The 21,587-nt window shown below is 43.6% G+C and overlaps 1 protein-coding gene across 1 annotated transcript in view; it reads left to right on the top strand.

The window, feature by feature from the left end:
- The window catches only part of arap2 (ArfGAP with RhoGAP domain, ankyrin repeat and PH domain 2), a 226,047-nt gene that overhangs the window by 77,548 nt on the left and 126,912 nt on the right, over window positions 1-21,587 (top strand). Inside the window, exons 10-11 of the mRNA XM_084043154.1 lie at window positions 6,638-6,744; window positions 20,586-20,785. Coding sequence (XP_083899280.1) covers window positions 6,638-6,744; window positions 20,586-20,785 — 307 coding nt within the window. The remainder of the gene's footprint in view (window positions 1-6,637; window positions 6,745-20,585; window positions 20,786-21,587) is intronic.

The raw sequence follows: 21,587 nt of genomic DNA on the forward strand, positions 1-21,587 counted from the left end.
CGTATTTTTCTGACTTTTCCCCTTAGCTTCTGATCGACAAAAACTAAAAATAAACTGCCTGGCATTGCATGTTGAACTTAATTACTTTGAGAAATCTGTTGTAAACGTGGTCGCACATTATCCCACTAGCACGCACGCACGCACGCACACACACACAAGCGTTTGTTTGACTATGCCTTCCCCCCCAGACAAAAGAGTGCCTAATCAACAAAGACGGTGTCAATTCATCTCCTCCTTTGTTTGGTATAATGAAGCTGAATTGTTTTGCAGCTGAGCAACAGAAAATGCTTTATAGCCGGGGAAAGGGTAGGACGGACTAAGTGCAGTGCCGTTTGCTAGAGATTTGTGACCGTGGTTCTATGAATCCTGGATGACCGCCAGAGGTGGTGCTTCAAGCACTGAACGCTTCGATCTCACATGTACACAGGTCGAGTACCAATACAAGTAAGACGCGCGAACGCTGGAAGCGAACGCAGCTCGAAAATAACAATAAGAAGAATAGAAAGGAATGAGCAATTACTTGCCATCCGGCCTAAAATATGCACAAATGACATGGAATTCTTAGATATCCCAATAGATGAACTCGTGTAGATGCTTGTAGATGTGTTATTTTTGACTGTCGCTGCTATATTTTTCTCAGAGAAGTGTAATGAGTCACCCAGGGGCACAGGCGAATTTCAGCCACACTGTAGTGCATGCAGGCAATGAGAGCGTGAGTCACGTGGGGGCAGCCAATGAGAGCGTGAGTGACATGGGGGCGCGGCTGCACACATACTGCACACAGACAGACACACAAGCCGAGCCGAGTGTCATAGTATGCTCCACTTGGTCGGTGGCGCGGCTTTGCCGCGCCTCCTTCTGCGTTCGCAACCAACAAAATTACATTGTACTTGTGGATGACCTGAGACAGGAGGTTATGTCTTCTTATTTCATCAGAGGATACGTTCCTACAGAATTTCGAGTGCTCTGGCTGTCATCCAGGATTCATAAAACTGTTACATTCTTAAACGTTTTGATTCTGAGACAGAGCAATCACACTGTACATGCTTTTCACCAGTCAGAAAACATCCAAATTCACAGTTGAAGGTGGGGATCATCAGGATGCCAAATCTGACCTCCTGGCTACAACAGGAGGTCGTGTAGGGCATTGGTTCTCAAAGTGGGGTCCGGGGACCCCCAGGGGTACTTGAGGGGGTTCCAGGGGGTCCCCAGCTAAATGATAGAGTTAGGAACCAAATGGACCCTTATGGGTTTGTAACTCTGAGAGTGTACAAATGGAACCAAATGGACCCTAACGGGTCCATTTGGTTCCATTTGTACACTCTCAGAGTTAAATTAACATTGTTTTTACAATATAAATGTGGGTCCCATAGATAGAAATGCCATTAAATGTAGCCCTAATGCATGTCAAACTGGGGGTCCTTGAAATTAAAATGGTTGAGAATCACTGCTAGAGCCGTACAAATCTTCTCTTATGGGGGTCCCTGGCATATCTTTTTAAATGGGGGGTCCGCGGGCTAATAAGTGTCTATTTGGGGGTCCTTGACATGAAAAAGTTTGAGAACCACTGGTGTAGGGGGGCTGCCCACACCAGCCCCCCTACACGCCTAGGGTGACTGACTGACCTGGTGGTGAGTTCCCTTGACATGCGGGCTAATGCCAGCAATGAAGCATCACTGCAGGCTGCATGCAACCTCTCCCTTCTGCAGTCTGCAGGGGAGCTGAGAGGGTGAGCATGTGGTGAGACAGGGAGTTGCACGCATGAAACTCCCTCAGATAGTTCTCTGGGGGAGGAACAGGAAGGGCAGCTAGGGGCTAGCAGGAGCTGATTCTGACCGTCTCGGTACATCCAGCTGCAGAGCCAGGGCCGTGTAAATAATAAAAACGCATGGGGCTGTTTTTTGGTCTCACCCAGGGAGCTTTGTGCTGAGGAATGGGAGCTTGCCTCTGAGGCAAAGATGGGAGTTCCCCTCTCCCCTATATTTATCAAAAGAAAGTGTCTAGAAGAAGCTTCCACTGAGACTTCTTCCTTTGGAACCAAGCCATTGGCGGGTTGGACACCTCAGCATTCTTTGCGTGAGCATCAGAGTTGTGGCGGGTTCTGAGTAGAGGCTTCACATGGACCAGCCCAGTACTTAGATGATCGACCCTGCAAGAGAGCTTGTAAGACTTTACCCTCATCCCTGGAGGTGGCAGCTGTGGTCCCCATGGCCTGATGCTTGGAATGGCTCATTTGAGCTGGAGGCAACTGGGCCAACAAGGGGATGAGGCCACCGTCACCCGCCCAGTGTTCCGCCTCAATGCCTGAGGCGTTTATTTGCTATTAATGCATGGGTACTGTGAGAGGCCCTCCTTAATGTGCTTGAGGCCAAGGCAAAGAGGAGCAAATATCATGGCCATAGTCGGGCTGAATACTGTAGGAGCCAGGCAGGCAGTACAGCAATGCTGCTAAGTTATTTAAAGTCTACAACACCAGTTGATGCACACTACTAAAGTTAAATAAATAAATGAAAAACAACGTACCATATTCAGGGAGCAGGAGTGAGGACACTGCCTTCACCGACGAAAGGTGGCCATCAATACGAGTTTAGTTTATTTGAAATACAAAACAACCCACAAGGTTACAGCAGTTCAATGATAAACACAACAAAGTCCTAAGACTTATTTCCATTGTGGTCCTCTCACCAGCCACAATTAATATCGAAATAAATGACTATGTACCCCGAGACATTCAACCTTTTTGCAAAGGAACCTTTTCTAATAATGTCTGTCGTTCAAAATAACTCCGACGCCGTAAGTTATAACTTCTTTCCAGGGGTCACAAGTGACTTTGTGTTGGTGCAAGTACTCGAACCTGCACATGCGCACAAACGGAAGGTTCAGTGCTTGAAGCGCTGCCTCTGGCAGTCAGGACTCATGCAGGGATGAAATAGAACGGGCTGTCATGGCATATATTGGCCGAGATGCTTTTATTTTCGCCCGTCTGTCTTCCCCGCGCACGACTCGTCTCCGCCACTCTGAGGAAGGATTAGCTCATTAAGACCGGGGTTTTTCAGCTATAACCGTTATTTGATACTTTTGGCTATTCAAAAATAGCAGATATACAAGCTCGTAGCGCGGCACCGAGTGCCGCGCTACGAGCTTGTAGATCTGCTATTTTTGGAAAATCGTGAAAATGTGTGCAAATCTTTGAATATATGTATTTTTAAAGCGAACATTTGTAACTCAAATATTTGCTTCTGTGGGATTCTACAAGTGTCTTCTAAATCCTTTTTTTTTATAGCTATAATCAGTTTTTATGTTGCTATAATCAGTGGATCTCCAAACCTTTTCATGTCAAGGACCCCCCCAAAATGATATATATTTGGCCACGGACCCCCATCTCAAAATGTGTTGTTCATGCAGGGGACCCCCCCCCAGAAGTAACGATTTGAGTTAAAACTGTATATTCAAAAGATTTGCACACATTTTCACGATTTTTCTAAAATAGTATACAAGTGTGAGCTTGTAGATCTGCTATTATTGAATAGCCCAAAGTATTTTTTTTTTACAATGACACAGATTCTTTCCCGGTCTAAATGGGTTAATAAGCATCTCTGTCTTTCTCTCTCTCTCTCTCTCCCTGTCCCCTCCCTTGTCGTGTGTGTGTTTTCATGCGCGTGCGTGCACCCCCTGTCTGTCTCTCGCTCCATTTGTGTCATAGTGCTTGAGGCTATAGAAAAACGCTCTACTAAGCTGCTTTCACTGAAGAGGGAGATGGGAGGGAGAGGAGGGAGAGACTGTGATGATGATGAGGGTGATGATGCTGCTCCTATCCCCGGCTCTCACTGGATCAGCCCTCCAGAACACACACACACACACAGACGCTAAACTAAGACAGCTGATCTCTGTTTAGTTTTTAGCAAGATGTCACTATAGCTCGCGCGCACGCACACACACACACACACACAGCAGGTCAGGGACGTGCACAGATAGACTCTAGGTGGTGCTAGAGCACCTGCCCTTTGCCCTCTTGACCAGAAGTGCCCTTTTGAAAAAAAGGGGAAAAAACGTTTTTTTTTTTTTTTTTTCAGTTTACACCTGGGGTCTTCAACAGGGGGTCCGGGACCCCTAGGGGGTCCTCAGAGTTACTACAGGGGGTCCGCCAAATCTTTATGTGATATGATTTTTCTTTTTACCATAACCACTCGAAACCTAGCATCCCTTTTCTGAGGAGAACTTTAGCCAAAAATAGCCGATCTACAAACCCACAACGCCTCGCAGCGCGAGGCGTTGTGGGCTTGTAGATCGGCTATTTTTGGCAAAGAGGTATAGGTGTAGAGGGGAAAAAGAGCAGACCAAGTAAACAAAAAAAAAGTATAATTTACTTGAGCGCCTGCCCCTCAAAATGTCTGTGCACGCCACTGCAGCAGTGTCCATAATCGCCCTGTCCATAGCAGTTTATGAGTGAACCTGTCTATTATGTCTACATTCGATTTCTCTTCCTCTCTGATCATGTGGAGGCCAACACAGAAAATAGGCCAAGCTAGAGCAAATTGTGTTGTCCCTCCACTGGTTGTGTTTTCCGCCTCGTTCGTTAGTTTTCATTAAATCAGATGACATTCTACCAGTGGCGCACTAGAAGCTTGCATTGACTTTAATGAGGCAACATGTGGCTCTCTCCTCATTAGGGAGGGTCCACTTCCCTGGATAAAGGTATAGGTGAGAGAGAGCGTTTGTATTTGGGGACCGTTGTGGTTCTAGTGGCTCTACTCGGGTTGCATTACCCACTGAGGTGTCCTCGTTTTTCCACTTGAACTTTTTCTGGTCTAACATTTGGAGCGAAAGAATATCTGCGAGCTCACGATGCATCCCGTTTGCAACGTGTTGTGAGCTTGTAGACCTGCTATTTTTGCGCAAAGATATTTAATATCGAGCGAAAATAGAAAGAGCCCTTTGAAATTCGGTGAACTAACTATAGGGTTTAACCCTTTAAGACTGGGAAAGCATCATTCGTGTCGTTTTAAAGATTTCTTTGGCTATTCAAAAATAGTAGATGTACAAGCTCATAGCGCGGCACTGAGTGCCGCGCTTGTAGATCTGCTATTTTTTAAAATCGTGAACATTTGTGCAAATCTTGGAATATATATTTTTAAAAGCGAAACATTTGTAAAAATATTTAGTTCCAGGGACCCCCAGAGGCAAATATTTGAGTTACAAATGTCCGCTAAAAATAAATAAATAGCAGATCTACAAGCTCATAGCACGGCACTCAGTGCCGCGCTATGAGCTTTGGCTATTTTTGAATAGCCAAAGAAATCTAAAATGACAGAGATGCGTTCCCGGATTGAATGGGTTAAGTGGTTAACGCGGTTGGAGGGCTTCTACATACAGTAGGTTGCATTACCCACCAAGATATCCCCATTTTTAGCAGCGCTAGCCGCTCTATACCTTTAGGTATAGAGCGGATCCTGCTCTATACCTGACTTTGTCCGTGTCCGTCAACGTTCTGATTGGTCAGGTCCGTCAACGTTCTGATTGGTCAGGTCCGTCAACGTTCTGAATGGTCAGACCCGTCAACAAAGTGATTGGTCAGGTGCGTCAACAAAGTGATTGGTCAAGCTTCACATGACACGTGGCTATAAACACATTATAAACACATATCGATGACAAAATGTATCAAAGGCGCCGCTACCTTCACACAGGGTGTGATTTTTTTCTTAATAATTACCAAATCTACTGTGAGCAGTGGCAACGATCGAGGAGTTGATGCCATTTCGTGCTGACCTCGTGGAGGATGAGGAATTGATTACAGACCAATAGGCATGACAGTGAATGTTGACCCGAACAAAATGGGCAAGAAATTGCTTCTCCGGTTTCAGTGCGGCTCTTTTGTGATTTGTCAATGACCTTTAAACTCTTGGCACCGTAATAATGATGAGATTGTTGGCCGGAGAGAGAGAGAGCCACTGTAAAAAAAATAAAAAAAAAGATAATGGGCCTTATCCATAATGCTCTTTGATGGACCTGCCACTCGCTTCCATGGGATTTTATAAGGCTCCATCCCCTGTCATGCGTCATTCTGTCACACTCCATCCTCTCAAACCCTCCTGTGTTCAATAGTTACAAAGATAAATGCATGGATGTATGACTGACAGATTAACCCATTAAGACCGGGAACGCATCTGTGTCACTTTTTCATTTGAGCTAAAAAAGCATTATTTTACACTTTGGCTATTCAAAAATAGCAGATATACAAGCTCGTAGCGCGGCACCGAGTGCCGCGCTACGAGCTTGTAGATCTGCTATTTTTGAAAACTCGTAAAAATGTGTGCAAATCTTTGAATATATATTGTTTAAAGCGAACATTTGTAACTCTATTCTTTGCTTCTCGGGGTCCCTGGAACAAAAATATTTTGAGATGGGGTCAGCAGCCAAATACATAAAAAAAGTTTGAGCACCACTGATATAGAAGTTTTTTTCAGAAAACTGTTGGGATTTAGAAGACAGAATTGTAGAATCGGCCTCAGGTCTTAATGGGTTAATAGATGAAGTCAATCAATCTGTCAAATAGCTAATCAAACAATCAATAAATAATTCACTCACTCTCTCTCTCTCTCTCTCTCCCAATCCCCCCCCCCCCCTTCTCTCTCTATAGGATTATAAAGGAGGCCTTGCCATCACTGAGGTGGAGCTGACTGCTGCCCATATCAAAGTCATGGATCGACGTGGTTTTGAAATCAGCACGCCGTTCAAGAACTTTAGGTGCGTGGATGTCCATCGTTGTGTTTTTTTTTATGTCTGCATGTTCTTTATGTGTGTGTGTGTGTGTGTGTGTGTGTGTGTGTGTGTGTGTGTGTGCTTGCCGTTTTCGCGTGCGCGAGTGTACTGTAGGTCTTCGTCAACCACTTTTCCCACTCCCACGGCAAAGCAATCATTAAAGCGACCAGAGAGAGACAATTAGAGACAGAGACGGACAATTACAACAGAGTCACAGCTTGAGCACTCAGAGGTGTGCAATGTGTTATATTTTGTCTAACGCAGGGGTTCTCAACCTGTGGGCCAGGACCCCCAGGGGGGTCCCCACATGATTTTGGAGGGGTTCCCAGATGACATTGAAGTGACAATTTATGGACTTTTAAGACCTTTTTAACCCCCCCCCCCCCAAAAAAAAAGCAAAGAAAAAGACTCCTACGGCATCAAAGGTAATCAACAAACTAACTGGAGGTAGAAATTGTGAAAATGCGCCTTGCAACATTGTGAGCTTGGCGTTGTGAGCTTGTAGATCTGCTATTTTCGCAATATTTATCAATATTCAAACTAAATCAAACTGAATTGAATGCCTCAACTCCTACATTCCAAGTGCTTATCAGGGTGCGGGGTCCCCCAGTTCAAATATGATTCATTTGGGGGGTCACGGCCTGAAAAGGTTGAGAAACAGGTGACCAATCAGGTGATCAGATTGGGCTATTATAGTTTGATGTGCATAAACCTTTGACCTCAGATAGTTCCTACTAGGGCCACTGGGTGATCATGCCAGCCTTGGAAAATGATTCAGTGATTATGTGCCCGAAAATGTTGCCCACCCCTGCTTTAGTGTGATCAATGTAGGCCTGTCACAATGATTACATAATCGCCTAATCACACTTATTTGAGATAAATAATCGCAATTATGTTTTGCATGATCGTCATAATCATTTCCATGTTGAAAATGTTTCGTATATTTTCAAACAATAGTGGAAATAGCAGATCTACAAGCTAAAAATGTTCCCACTATTCACACATTTTAAAGTTATTACATTAAGTTATTAGACAGAGTATGAGTAGGATCTCATGATGATGTACTGTAGTTTTGATTCTTCCGAGACTCATTATCTTCGCCTTTTGGATCCAAATGTGTCATTCAGAAACACGCTTAGCCTCCTAACCATGCTCAGTTTTAATCTCAACAATCACGTCTCGTGAAACATCCAAAACCGTCGCATTTATTGATCGTCAAGGGCAAATAATATTTCTGTCTGATCTCTGCTTGCAAGGAGTCTCATGGTGCGATAAGGCATCATGGCACTGGTTAGAGAATGGATTGTATTTAGTTATATCAGATTGGCCTTTCTTTCTTTTTGCCTAATCGAGGCCTTTTAAGACGAAAAAGGATTAAACCGAAGTTTACGCTGGTCTCTCTGGAAGAACAGGTGGAAATATCAAGGCGACAGATGTATAACTAGATAACACTCTCATCATTCTTCTTTTACATATTCTACATTTTCTAAATTGTACGCATTCTATCAACTTTTTGGGAAAATAGAAGTCGTTTTTTGCAGTTGTATCAGTCCACGGGATGAGCTGAACATGTTGAAATGCTAAAAAGAAGAAAGAACACTCTTTCCATTTGTGCTTTGTGCACGCCTCCTAGTGCAGTGGTTCTCAAACCTTTTCGTGCCAAGGACCCCCAAATTGACACTTATTAGCCCGCGGACCCCCATTTGAAAAGATATGCCAGGGACCCCCATAAGAGAAGATTTTTACGGCTCTAGCAGTGACTCAACCATTTTAATTTCAAGGACCCCCAGTTTGACATGCATTAGGGCTACGGACCCCCATTTAATGGCATTTCTATCTCTAGAACCCCAAACTATATATGTTAATTTAACTCTGACAGTGTACAAATGGAACCAAATGGACCCGTTAGGGTCCATTTGGTTCCATTTGTACACTCTCAGAGTTACAGACCCATATGGGTCCATTTAGTTCCTAACTATCCATAATTTAGCTGGGGACCCCCTGGAACCCCCTCAAGGACCCCTGTGGGTCCCCGGACCCCACTTTGAGAACCAATGTCCTAGTGCACACTGACATTTGACAGCTGACATCAACTTACTTTGGTTCAGGCGATTTCTTTGTATTTAGACATGGCAGCCTAGAAAGACAAGCAATTTGAGTGAGGGCAGAGAGGGGGAAAGACAGACTACACTGGTCTACTTCCAGAATCAAACCAGGGACATTGTAAGTAGCGTATATTATGTGAATTGGAAGCAAAAGTCTTCCTAAAGCCTTTTGGCTCTCAGAAAGCCAAGGTCTCGAATGACACCGAAATATGGTGTCCTGCCACGCACCATCTGTTGTTTACTTACATCTAGTGTCCAGCTACATTCACAATTGAACTGAATAGCACATACATATAGCATAAGAGTGTAAGGTAATGATAGATTTTTGGGAGGAAATGTAAAGATAAAGTCCAGTGTAAAACTCATTCTCCTCTCAGATAGAACTAAATTATCGGGACAAAAACTCTGAGGTAGTGACTCTGCTGTACACATACTGTACGTGTGTGCGTACACACACACACACACACACACACACACACACACACACACACACACACACACACACACACACACACACACACACACACACACACACACACACACACACACACACATTTTCTCCTTCTGTTCTATTCTTTTCTCTCTTTCTCTTTCTCTCTCTCTCTCTCTCTCTCTCTCGCCCTCCACTCTCTAGTTTGAAAATTAGACTACTACTTCATGTATACAGTGTGTGGTATTTATTTATTTTATTTATTATGTTGGTGTCAGCATGTTGGCACTGGAAAACTGTTCCTTTAAATTGTATCTGAATAATCCCATAAGGGATGGGCTGTGAAAGGCAGCCAGACACGAAAAACAAAAATGATTCATTCACTCATTCATATTCATTCATACATACAGTATGCACAAACACTAACTAATTACAGTACATGCAGTTTTCCAGTGTGCCGTGTGTGAAGGGACGGCTGTAATGGAATTGCTAATTATTGATCAAGAATTTTTCTTTTAACGATTCCCCTTGAGAGCATAGAACAAACCTCTCACACCCCCCACCCCCCCACCCACCACCACCTCCACCCACCACCGCCCCCAACTCCCTCAGGGTCCACAATCAATGAGCACTCTGCTTGTTTGTGCTTTAATAGCCCATTTAACCTATTAAGGCCTGAGGTTCCGATTCTACAGAATGTCTTCTAAATCCTAACAGTTTTCTGAAAAAAAACGTATGTTTCTATATCAGTGGTGCTCAAACTTTCTCATGTCAAGGACCCCCAAAATGATATGTATTTGGCCGCCGACCGCATCTCAAAATATGTTGTTCCAGGGACCCCCCCCACCCAGAAACAAAGATTTGAGTTAAACATGTTTGCTTTAAAAATATATGTTCCAAGATTTGCACACATTTTCAAGATTTTTCATGAATAGCAGATCTACAAGATGAACGATGGATGAAATTCATTCAGTTCTAGTTGTAATACATTGTTTTATCTGGGTATGCTTATTTTTATAGTGTGAATTCTTGTTTTTTAGGACTTTTTATTCAGTCGATAGGGTACGTTTCTGCACTGTTTGTTTTTATTCTTTTATGAATTCTGCTATCTGGGAAAAAAAACTAATTTTGTTTATATTTCTAGCACTGCTTGCGGATGAAAAACAAATGACAAATAAAGCTATCTTGTACAACAAGCTCATAGCGCGGCAATATCCAAAGTATAAAATAATGGTTTAAGTGGTTACACAGATGCGCTCCCGCCGGTTTTAATGGGTTAAAAAACAACCGTTACAGATGCCTAGACAAACCCATGTCTTGTTTGTTACGTCTGGTCAACTCATTATTTTCTCTTTCTCCCTCTTCTATCTCTCTCTCTTGCACTTTCTTTCCTCCCTCCCCTCCCCTTTTTTTACTGTACTCCTTCCTTCGGCCTCGCATAAAGATTTTTTTTGTTTATCCATTTTTTTGTTTACCGTGCTCCTCCACCTGTGTATTGTATTATCCCATCGATCTCTTTGTCTCAGCTCTTTAATGGTCCCAAAACATTGACCCGTTTGTTAACACATTAAGACCCGGAACGCATCTCTGTCATTTTTTGATTTTAGTTAAAAAAGCATTATTTCACACTTTGGCTATTCAAGTGCCGCGCTATGAGCTTGTAGATCTACTATTATTGAAAAATAGAATGAAGATGTGAAAGTCATTGAATATCTATTCGGCAGCAATTATGAAGTATTATAACACTTGATACTTATAAGTCATTATAAAAGGCCTTATAATGTGTTATGGTTATAAAGCATTATGAGTATTTATGAGCTCTTATAAATCTGATTATACAGGGTTATGAGCCGATTATAATGCCTTATAAGTATGTTTATGATGTGTTATACACATAGGATGCATAGCAAGTGCTACCATATATTCTTTTAAAAATAACACTTTTTTTCACATCTTTGCTTCTGGGGGTCCCTGGAACGAAATATTTTGATATAGGGGTCCATGGCCATATACATATAATTTTGGCCAACGTTTTTTTCCCCCGTTTTTTTTTCTCTTTCCGTTTGCTGCTCTCGCTCACCTTGGATGAAATCGATACGGCTGCCCTGGGAACGTAGACTTTACCTGCTCACGGCGGGGATTAGACAGAGGCTCACCTAATGACGCTAAGCTAGAGAGACTCACTTTGTGGCCACTGCCCGCTAAATGGACAGACAGTCAGTCCTGGTCCACTGTGGCACAAGAGGAGAACAATGTCATTAGTGGAATAAATGGGACCGTGTGTGTGTGTGTGTGTGTGTGTGTGTGTGTGTATGGTTAAAGTACAAGAATGGTGTTGAGCATTAATGTACTTTAGTGCATGCAGTAAGGGGCAGGGCTCATTGAGAGAATCCACATCACCTGTTTGAAGAGAAGTGAAGTAAAGTACACTTCGGTCAGGAACACTTGGCAACAAATGGAGTATACTTGGCGCTGATAGGCTCTGCTCTTAAGATGCTCCTTGATTTAGCCAAGCAACATGCTAAATTGAGCCAAATCAGGGAGCACGATACAGAAACGCCACATGGGTATACAAGAGCGAAGATTTGCCAGCAGAGGTGTGTGTGTGTGTGTGTGTGTGTGTGTGTGTGTGTGTGTGTGTGTGTGTGTGTGTGTGTGTGTGTGTGTGTGTGTGTGTGTGTGTGTGTGTGTGTGTGTGTGTGTGTGTGTGTGTGTGTGTGTGTGTGTGTGTGTGTGCGTGCGTGCGTGCGTGCGTGCGTGCGTGCGTGCGTGCGTGCGTGCGTGCGTGCGTGTGTGTGTGCGCGTGTGCGTGCGCAGCCCGTAGCATTTAGCCCTAGTCTTGACGACCTTGCAGGATTATGCAAAGGCTAAAATGTAACTTAGATAGCATGTTATGTAGACAGATGCCAGGTCATTGTTGACCTGGCATCCTATAGTGTGTTTCAATGTACTGTAGGCTGATGATATGTTCTTGGTTTATTGGTTTACTTATGTATTACTTTATTATTAGATTACTATTTCTATGCGTTTGATGTATTATGATGTATTATCTTTAGGGGTGTCGAAAAAAATCGATTCAAATACGAATCGCGATTCTCATGTTGCGCGATTCAGAATCGATTCTCATTTTTTAAAAAAACATTTTTTTGGGGGGGGGGAGGATCTTGGATTTACCTTTGTGTGTTTACATTATTATCAGTTGATAAAACCTTTACAATTATAAAAGTTACATAAATGTATCCTATGTTTTGAATCAAGAATCGATTTTGAATCGAGAATCGTTTATTTTGAAAAAATCGATAAAAATCGGAATCGTGACCCCAAGAATCGGAATCGAATCGTGAGATAGCAAACGATTCACAGCCCTAATTATCTTGTGTCCTTGCTTACTGTAAGTTGCTCTGGATCAAGAGCGTCTGCTAAATGCCTAAACTGTAAACTGAGGCAGCATTGGTGTCGCCGAGATCAAGTGTAGGAGGAGGGAGCCACATTTTAAAAGGACCACCTCGCTGTGAGAATGGTGTGGTGATTGTTCCGTATAGAAATGCACGGCTGATTAGAAACGCTTATTCAATGAGAGCGGGGCTGACAGCTGATTACAGCTGGGGCTTACAGTATGTTTAAAAAAGTAACACATTGCTTCAATTTGTGTTTGTGCGTGAGAGCCGGGTGTCTCTGTCACTTTCGGATGCCGAGTAACTAACCATAAATAGTAAATACGCTATATTCACCACAACCAACCGGCAGCTGCTGCTTCACCAACAGAGAGACGTCAATTAGCGTGGGTGGGTTTTTTCTGACAGGAGCTGCGAGTTGCGCTTGTAAACTACAGAGGGAAGAGAAGGGTTTGACAAATGACAAAACAAGCCTCAGTCTGCGTGGATATACTGTAGAAACGTTAATGAAAGACCTCTCTCTCTCGCGCCCCGCATGTACGGTAAACAGGTTAACCCTTTAAAACCGGGATAGCATCTCATCATCGTCATTTTAGATGAAATCACTTAAACTATTGTTTTATACTTTGGCTATTGAAAAATAGCAGCTCAAACTTTTTCCATGTCAAGGACCCCCGAAATAATATGTATTTCACCGCGCACCCCCATCTCAATATGTTTTGTTCCAGGGACCCCCAGAATGATCAATTATCAAGCTCATAGTGCCGCACGAAGTGACGCGCTGTGAGCTTGTAGATCTGCTATTTTTTTAAATAAATGAACATTTTTGGCAAATATTTAAATATATATACTTTTTAAAGCGATTTTTTTCCTACTCAAATCTTTGCTTCTGGGGGTCCCTGGAACAAAATATTTTGCACCAAAAATACATATAATTGTGGGGGTCCTTGACATGGAAAAAGTTTGAGATCCACTGATATAGCAACATAAGTTTTTTTCAGAAAACTGTTAGGACTTTGCAGAAGTTTGTAGAATGGGCCTCAGGTCTTAATGTGTTAACCCATTGATACCTGGAACGCATCTGTGTCACTTTAGATGTCTTTGGCTATTCAAAAATAGCAGATCTACAAGCTCATAGCGCGGCACCGAGTGCCGCGCTATGAGCTTGTAGATCTGCTATTTTTGAAAAATCTTGAAAACATTATTATTATTTTTTTTTCTAAAACTGTTTTTTTTTTTTTTAAGAATCGCCTCAGGTCTTAATGGGTTAACCAAACACAACGCTGTAATCAGAGCGAAGGCTCTAATCAGGTTGTCGTGTGCGAGGGCACACTCAGGCGTAGCGACCGAGAACATCCGGCATGCACCACCCCACCGCACCGCACCGTCGTCCCTTTACGTAAAAATAAGTAGCATTTCTTCTTCTGTGGCTCTGCAACAGCGTTGCCAGATTTCGCGAGAAAAACAAGCAAGCAGGTCTATGAAAACAAGCCCAAAAAAGAAGTGACTGGGTCACACTTTAAACACTATTTACATCGACTATTTGAAAATTGCAGATCTACAAGCTTACAACGCGTCGCGATGCGACACGTTGTGAGCTTGTAGTTCTGCTATCTTCAAAAACATCTTGGGAAAAAAAATGGAATATTTTTTAAACATGACAGCACAAATCTGGTATGGGGGTCCCTGGAACAAAATATGTTCAGATGGAGGTCCATGGACAAATACTAATTTGGGGGTCCTGACATGAAAGTGGTTGACAGCCACTGGTTTCAACCACAATTTAAACATTTTTTTTAAGCAACTGCAAATAAGAAACTACACTTCAGAAACAATCCCCCCCCAAAAAAACACAATCACCAATATTTGCAAGAGAAAAACAAGGCCAAAGTGGCTTATAAGTAACAAGAGGAACATGGCAACACTAGCCTGCAAGGCTCGTTACATTTCTCATCGGACCTCTTCTTCTCTTCTGCCGTTTGACTCTGAAGGTCGTCTCGCTCCTCGCTCTCCATTGTCACGAGCGAGGACGTTGGTTTTTTTTTTGGCCTCAGCTGGGCCTTGAGAGTGTCGTGTCTGTGTAGTTCAGGGCTGTCTCCCAGACTCCCACCTACCACTGGTCCTCTGTCAGTGGCGTGCACAGACATTTTGAGGGGCAGGTGCTCAAGTAAATTATACTTTTTTTTTGTTTACTTGGTCTGCTCTTTTTTCCCTCTACACCTATACCTCTTAGCCAAAAATAGCAGATCTACAAGCCCACAACGCCTCGCAGCGCGAGGCGTTGTGGGCTTGTAGATCTGCTATTTTTGGCTAAAGTTCTCCTCAGAAAAGGGATGCTAGGTTTCGAGTGGTTATGGTAAAAAGAAAAATCATATCACATAAAGATTTGGCGGACCCCCTGTAGTAACTCTGAGGACCCCAAGGGGTCCCGGACCCCCTGTTGAAGACCCCTGCTGTAAACAACAAAAAAGGGCACTTCTGGTCAAGAGGGTAAAGGGCAGGTGCTCTAGCACCACCTAGAGTCTATCTGTGCACGTCCCTGTCCTCTGTGGCAGTGGTTTTCAACCTTTTTCATGCCAAGGACCCCCATCTGAAAATATTTTGTGCCAGGGACCCCCATAAGCAAAGATTTGAGTCAAAAAAACGTCACTCTAAAAATGTATATACAGTATATTCAAAGATATGCACACATTTTCAAGATAAAAAGAAAAATAGCAGATCTACAAGCTCATAGCGCGGAACTCTGTGCCGAAGCTAAGTGGTTAAAACGATTGTGACTCTATGTGAACTTAATTCACTGGGGACCCCCCTGGTACCTCCCCAAGGACCACTGGTGGTCCCCGGACCACTGGTTGAGAACCACTGCTCTGTGGGTTTGAGGGGGCTCTAAGGCACTGGTTCCCAAACAGTGGGTCGGGACCCATGTTTTGGGCGTGGACCGATTTTGTATGGGTTGTGAGTAAATGTCCCCTTTTTTTTCGTTTCCCACATTAAAAAAATATATTATTTCAAGTTTAAACAAAAAATCACAACTCTTCATCAATTGAAAACAATTCCAACATTTTCCAAAAGTATTTCATAAATAAAATAAAAAGATCCTAATGTTAAAGAAGTAGTGAAAATAGCAGATCTAAGCTCACAACGCGGCACGAAGCGACACGTTGCGAGCTTGTAGCTATTATCACTAGTTCGCTCACAACACGCCACAATGTGACAAGGTGACGCGACTCCATTTGTCTTTTTTTGTCCCGTAAATGAATGCCTTACTTCATCACACAAGAGTGTGAAATTGGCAGATCTACAGTATCGCGTTGTGAGGTTGTAGCTATTTTAAGGAAATAAAAAAGTGGAAAAAAAACACCCGACAGCAACACAATCTCATTCCAATCACAATGTGATTAGCGGCCTGCCATTTCAGTTTATTTTTATTTAGTATAGTGCAACATCACCCCAAAGGGTCTCTGTGCACTTCACAACAGGTCATACAACAAAAATGACATAGTAGTCAGTGTGAACATAGCCTAGGTTCAGCAGATCAGTGGTTCTCAAACTTTTTTGTGCCAAGGACCCCCAAATAAACACTTATTAGACCGCGGACCCCCATTTGAAAAGATAAGCCAGGGACCCCCCATAATAGAAGATTTCTACGGCTCTCTAGCAGTGATTTCGACCATTTTAATTTCAAGGACCCCCAGTTTGACATGCATTAGGGCTACGGACCCCCATTTAATGGCATGTATGTCTCTGGGACCCCAATTCATTTAGTAAAATCAATGTTAATTTAACTCTGAGAGTGTACAAATGGAACCAAATGGGTCCATTTGGTTCCATTTTTACACTCTCAGAGTTACAGACCCATAAAGGTCCATTTGGTCCCTGTCCCTCATTTAGCTGGGGACCCCCTGGAACCCCCTCAAGTACCCCTGGGGGTCCCCGGACCCCACTTTGAGAACCAATGCAGCAGATGATGTGAGCAGGCAGACAGCCAGACAGACAGACAGACAGCCAGACAGCCAGCCAGACAGACAGACAGACAGACAGACAGACAGACAGACAGACAGACAGACAGACAGACAGACAGACAGACAGACAGACAGACAGACAGACAGACAGACAGACAGACGCTGGCACAGAACGATTGGCACGGAATGTCTGAACCCAATCAACCTATTGATCTGGGCAGGGGGGGCTACTCAGGATTGGCCAGTTGGGTCCCCCCCCCCCCCCCCCCCCCCCCCCCCCCATCTGTTTGACACTTAACTGTCCGCACAGAGACACCGGGTAGAGCCAGACCTGTGGGGTTGCCATGGAGACCAGTGGTCCCACTTCTCCTTAATGTGTCTTTACTCTCTCTCTCTCTCTCTCTCTCTCTCTCTCTCTCTCTCTCTCTCTCTCTCTCTCTATCTCTCTCTCTCTCTCTCTCTCTCTCTCTCTCTCTCTCTCTCTCTCTCTCTCTCTCTCTCTCTCTCTCTCTCTCTCTCTCTCTCTCTCTCTCTCTCTCTCTCTCTCTCCCCCTCCCTCTCTCTCTCTCACTCAAACTCCAGTACATCCATTGACACAGATTGGTTGTTATCAGTTCATTCAGTAGACAGTACAGTACACACAAGTACACTCACTCAGAAATTTCAACATGCATGCACACATACAGAAACACACACTGGGACCCAGTGAGCGATGCTGCCCTAATGTAACACACACACACACACACACACACACACACACACACACACACACACACACACACACACACACACACACACTTTTCACATGCAGCCTCCCTCCCAATCAGAGCTCTGCAGTGAGTCTGTGATGTGCATCTTTATGTGTGCTGGTTAGATAGTAATAGACATGCTGTGTGTGTGTGTGTGTGTGTGTGTGTGTGTGTGTGTGTGTGTGTGTGTGTGTGTGTGTGTGTGTGTGTGTGTGTGTGTGTGTGTGTGTGTGTGTGTGTGTGTGTGTGTGTGTGTGTGTGTGTGTGTGTGTGTGTGTGTGTGTGTGTGTGCGCGTGCTTGTCTTCTCTCTAGGAGACTAATGAGTGAGAGATATGGTTGGATTAAGAGACAGGGGATTGACTGCAGTCTGTCTGGGCTACTTCACACACACACACACACACACACACACACACACACACACACACACACACACACACACACACACACACACACACACACACACACACACACACACACACACACACACACTCACGTCCCTGATAGACACCCAATTTGGGAGAACTATCACAGTCCCAGGAGAGAGGAAGGCAATGTGTGTGTGTGTGTGTGCGTGCGTGTGCGTGTCCAGGCGCATGGTGCGTGTGTATCTTGGAGTCTTTTAAATTGAAAACAAGTGCCTGTTAGTAAGTGTTTGTTCTCTGTGTATGTGTGTGTACAGTACGTGTCTATGCGATGTGATGTGTGCAAATCAGTGGCGTAAAGTAAGTAAGTACATTTACTCAAGTACTGTACTATGTAGTTGTAAGTAAAATGTTGAGGTACTTTTACTTTACTGGAGTATTTCCAATTTTCAATACTTCTACTTCTACTCCACTTTGCAGGTGTAAATTATTAACTTAAAACACACATCAACCACTTTAGCCCTATTTTATACATAGGCTATTTGAAAATAGCCGATCTACAAACATTGAATACTTGGTACTTTAAGTATATTTTGATGCCAATACTTTTGCACTTTTACTCAAGTAACATTTTGAACACATGCCATTTACTTGCATCAGAGCATTTTTACATGGCAGTATTGATACTTTTACTTAAAGGGGAAATCCACCCATTTTCAATATTTAACTATGTCATTAATATAGCATAAAGGAGTTGTGTGGAAATAAGAAAAAAGTTCCCCCCTTTCTGTGTTGCCTTGAACTGGAGGATTGATTGTGGGTTTAACATTGCAAATTACAACGTGATGACTCATCATGTTGTAATTTGCAATGTTAAACCCACAATCAATCCTCCAGTTCAAGGCAACACAGAAAGGGGGGAACTTTTTTCTTATTTCCACACAACTCCTTTATGCTATATTAATGACATAGTTAAATATTGAAAATGGGTGGATTTCCCCTTTAAGTAAAACATGTGAGTACTTGTTCCACCACTGGCACAAATGCGCACGCACACACACACGCACGCACACACACGCACACACATACTCGCTCATGTATCCTATCTTTAGGCACAGACTGTAATGTATGTTATTATACAGACCTGTGCGGTGAATGCAGCTTTCCGCCTTCGCATCTCTGCTCACCATCACATCGTTATAGAGGAGCCTGGTGGTGCCGTGAACCTTCCGGGGGGTTCTGGGGGGGTCATAGGACCTTCTGACTGACCTGGAGGTCAATGTGTGGGTGGATGAGATAGAGAAGCAGCCTCCCTGTTAGCACCGCTAGTTACCGTAGATCAGGGGGTCTTCAACAGGGGGGTCCGGGACCCCTAGGCGGTCCTCGGAGATACTGCAGGGGGGGCCGCCAAATCTTTGTGTGATAGGGACTTCTTTTTTTTACGCCAACCACTTGAACCCTAGCATCCCTATTTTGAGGGGAACGTTAGCCGAAAATAGCCGATCTACAAGCTCACAACGCCTCGCGCTGCGAGGCGTTGTGAGCTTGTAGATCGGCTATTTTCGTCAAAGATGTAAGGTGGAGAGGGAAAAAAGATCAGACCAAGAACCAAGCCAAAGGTGAAGTTTACAAAGTATTGAGGGGTTGAGTCGTTAAATGTCTGAAAACACACATTTAACATGAATCCAATATGTATAGTGTGGGGGTCCCTGCTTCATCTCTCTCTCAGCTATAGGTGTCCTTGGCCTGCAAAACGTTGTAGAACCCCTGATGTAGATGCATGTGATGTGATGAAAGTCCCAATCCAAAGCCAAATTGCAGCGCCAGCTCTGATGCGTTCCCATTTGGCAGCCTGCATAAAAAAAAAAAACTAAAACAAACATAACGCATGAATGTATATTGGATCTGTGAATGGATCAGCTTTAACACATGCCTTTTGAATTATTTGGTTTTATTCTCAGCTTCTAAACTGTTTAGTTGTTTTTTATTGTTGTCACCTGTTTTCCGACTTGTTGTGACTAGCATCCATGAGGACTAAATTAAAATCCTATACCCTCCATTTAATTTAACCTCTTCAACCCTTTATACTACGTTGACTGATTGATTGATTGAATACGTTTATTAGTCAGAAATGTGAACAGAACGTGGTACAGTAAGACATTAAAGCTAAAAGGATAACATAAATAGTTGAACTTGGTCCTTTTTTACCCCCTCTACACCAAATCAATTCTCTGAAAATATTCGATCTGTAAGCTCACAACGCATCGTGAGTCTTGAGTTTGAAGATCAGCTGTTCTCGCCTAATGTTATTTTCACTGAACGTTCGCCTATTATGACATGGCCAGAATAGGGATGCTAAAGTTATTGTCCAAAATGCCCTTTTTCGGCATTCCTGGACACTATCATGTCAAATGGACTTGACCACCTTTACCATGGTCTTGTTTGAGACTGTTCCACCGTGGCACAAAATTGCAGTGTTCTTGTTCTAAATTGCACTGTTGTACTGTACATATATGTATTCTTTGTCCTAAAACTGCTGAAAATAAACTGAACTGAACTGCACTGAAGAAATTGTGATTAACAAATCATTTACCACAAACACATAGACACACTGCTGTTAGTGTCAAGACTACACAAGATTCTACAGACCCACGCAACCCTGCCAGGCGATACTATACTGTTTAATTGCTCTCTCTATTCAAATCAATAATGGTGGGGGGGTTATGTGTGTGTGTGTGTGTGTGTGTGTGTGTGTGTGTGTGTGTGTGTGTGTGTGTGTGTGTGTGGATGTTGGGGCAAAAAAAAAAATCGATGGTTTACAGCTTCACGGCCGAGTCAGAACGGGAGAGGGAGGAGTGGATTGAAGCGGTCCAGGAATCGATCGCGGAGACGCTCTCCGACTACGAAGTGGCCGAGAAGATCTGGTTCAACGAGGCCAACCGGACCTGTGCCGACTGCCACGCCCCGCGTCCGGAGTGGGCGTCGGTCAACCTGGTGGTGGTCATCTGTAAGAAATGTGCAGGTAAAGCAGAACGCTGTGGGATGGTGTGTGGGTTTCTCCTTTTGGTTGTTTTAGTTCAGTGGCTCTGGCAAGCGCAAAATGCTTTGTACCGCAAGCAGACCTGATCCCGTTCCAAACGCATGCAGTTGTTTACGCCAGGGGTCTTCCAACCTTTTCAGGCCAAGGACCCCTTGGCTGAGAGAGAGAGAAAGCAGGGACCCCCCATTATATATTGTATAAAGTATTTTTTATTTTTCATAGATTTCATAGGCAGCTTCGTAGACTTGTTTCACAGCACTATCATGTTGGATTCATGTTAATGTGTATTTCCAGACATTTAACCATGCTCTAAAAACAATACTTAGTAAACCTGACCTTTCACTCTGTACTTTCTGTACTTTCACTCTTTTTTCCCCCTATACTAAACCACTTTGCCGAAAATAGCAGATCTACAAGCGCACAACGCCTCGCAGCGCGAGGCGTTGTGCGCTTGTAGATCTGCTATTTTCGGCTAAAGTTCTCCTCAGAATAGGGATGCTTGGTTGAAGGGGTTAATGTAAAAATCACAAAGATTTGGCGGACCCCCTGTAGTAACTCTGAGGACCCCCTAGGGGTCCCGGACCCCCTGTTGAAGACCTCTGGTTTACGCACGTCCAGTCATATGTACTCGCGTGCACTTGCGCGAATGTCCTGTGTGCATGCATAGTGTAGTAAATATGGACCCACTTGTGCACACGCCCACAATTCCTGCCCCTTTAACAACCCATTGATCAAAAAAAGAAAAAACCTGTTGTCAAACACTGCCCCAGCAGTTTGAGAGGGT

The sequence above is a fragment of the Gymnoscopelus microlampas genome, assembly GCF_963454915.1.
Source record: "Gymnoscopelus microlampas genome assembly, chromosome: 19".
In the NCBI taxonomy this organism is placed as follows: domain Eukaryota; kingdom Metazoa; phylum Chordata; class Actinopteri; order Myctophiformes; family Myctophidae; genus Gymnoscopelus; species Gymnoscopelus microlampas.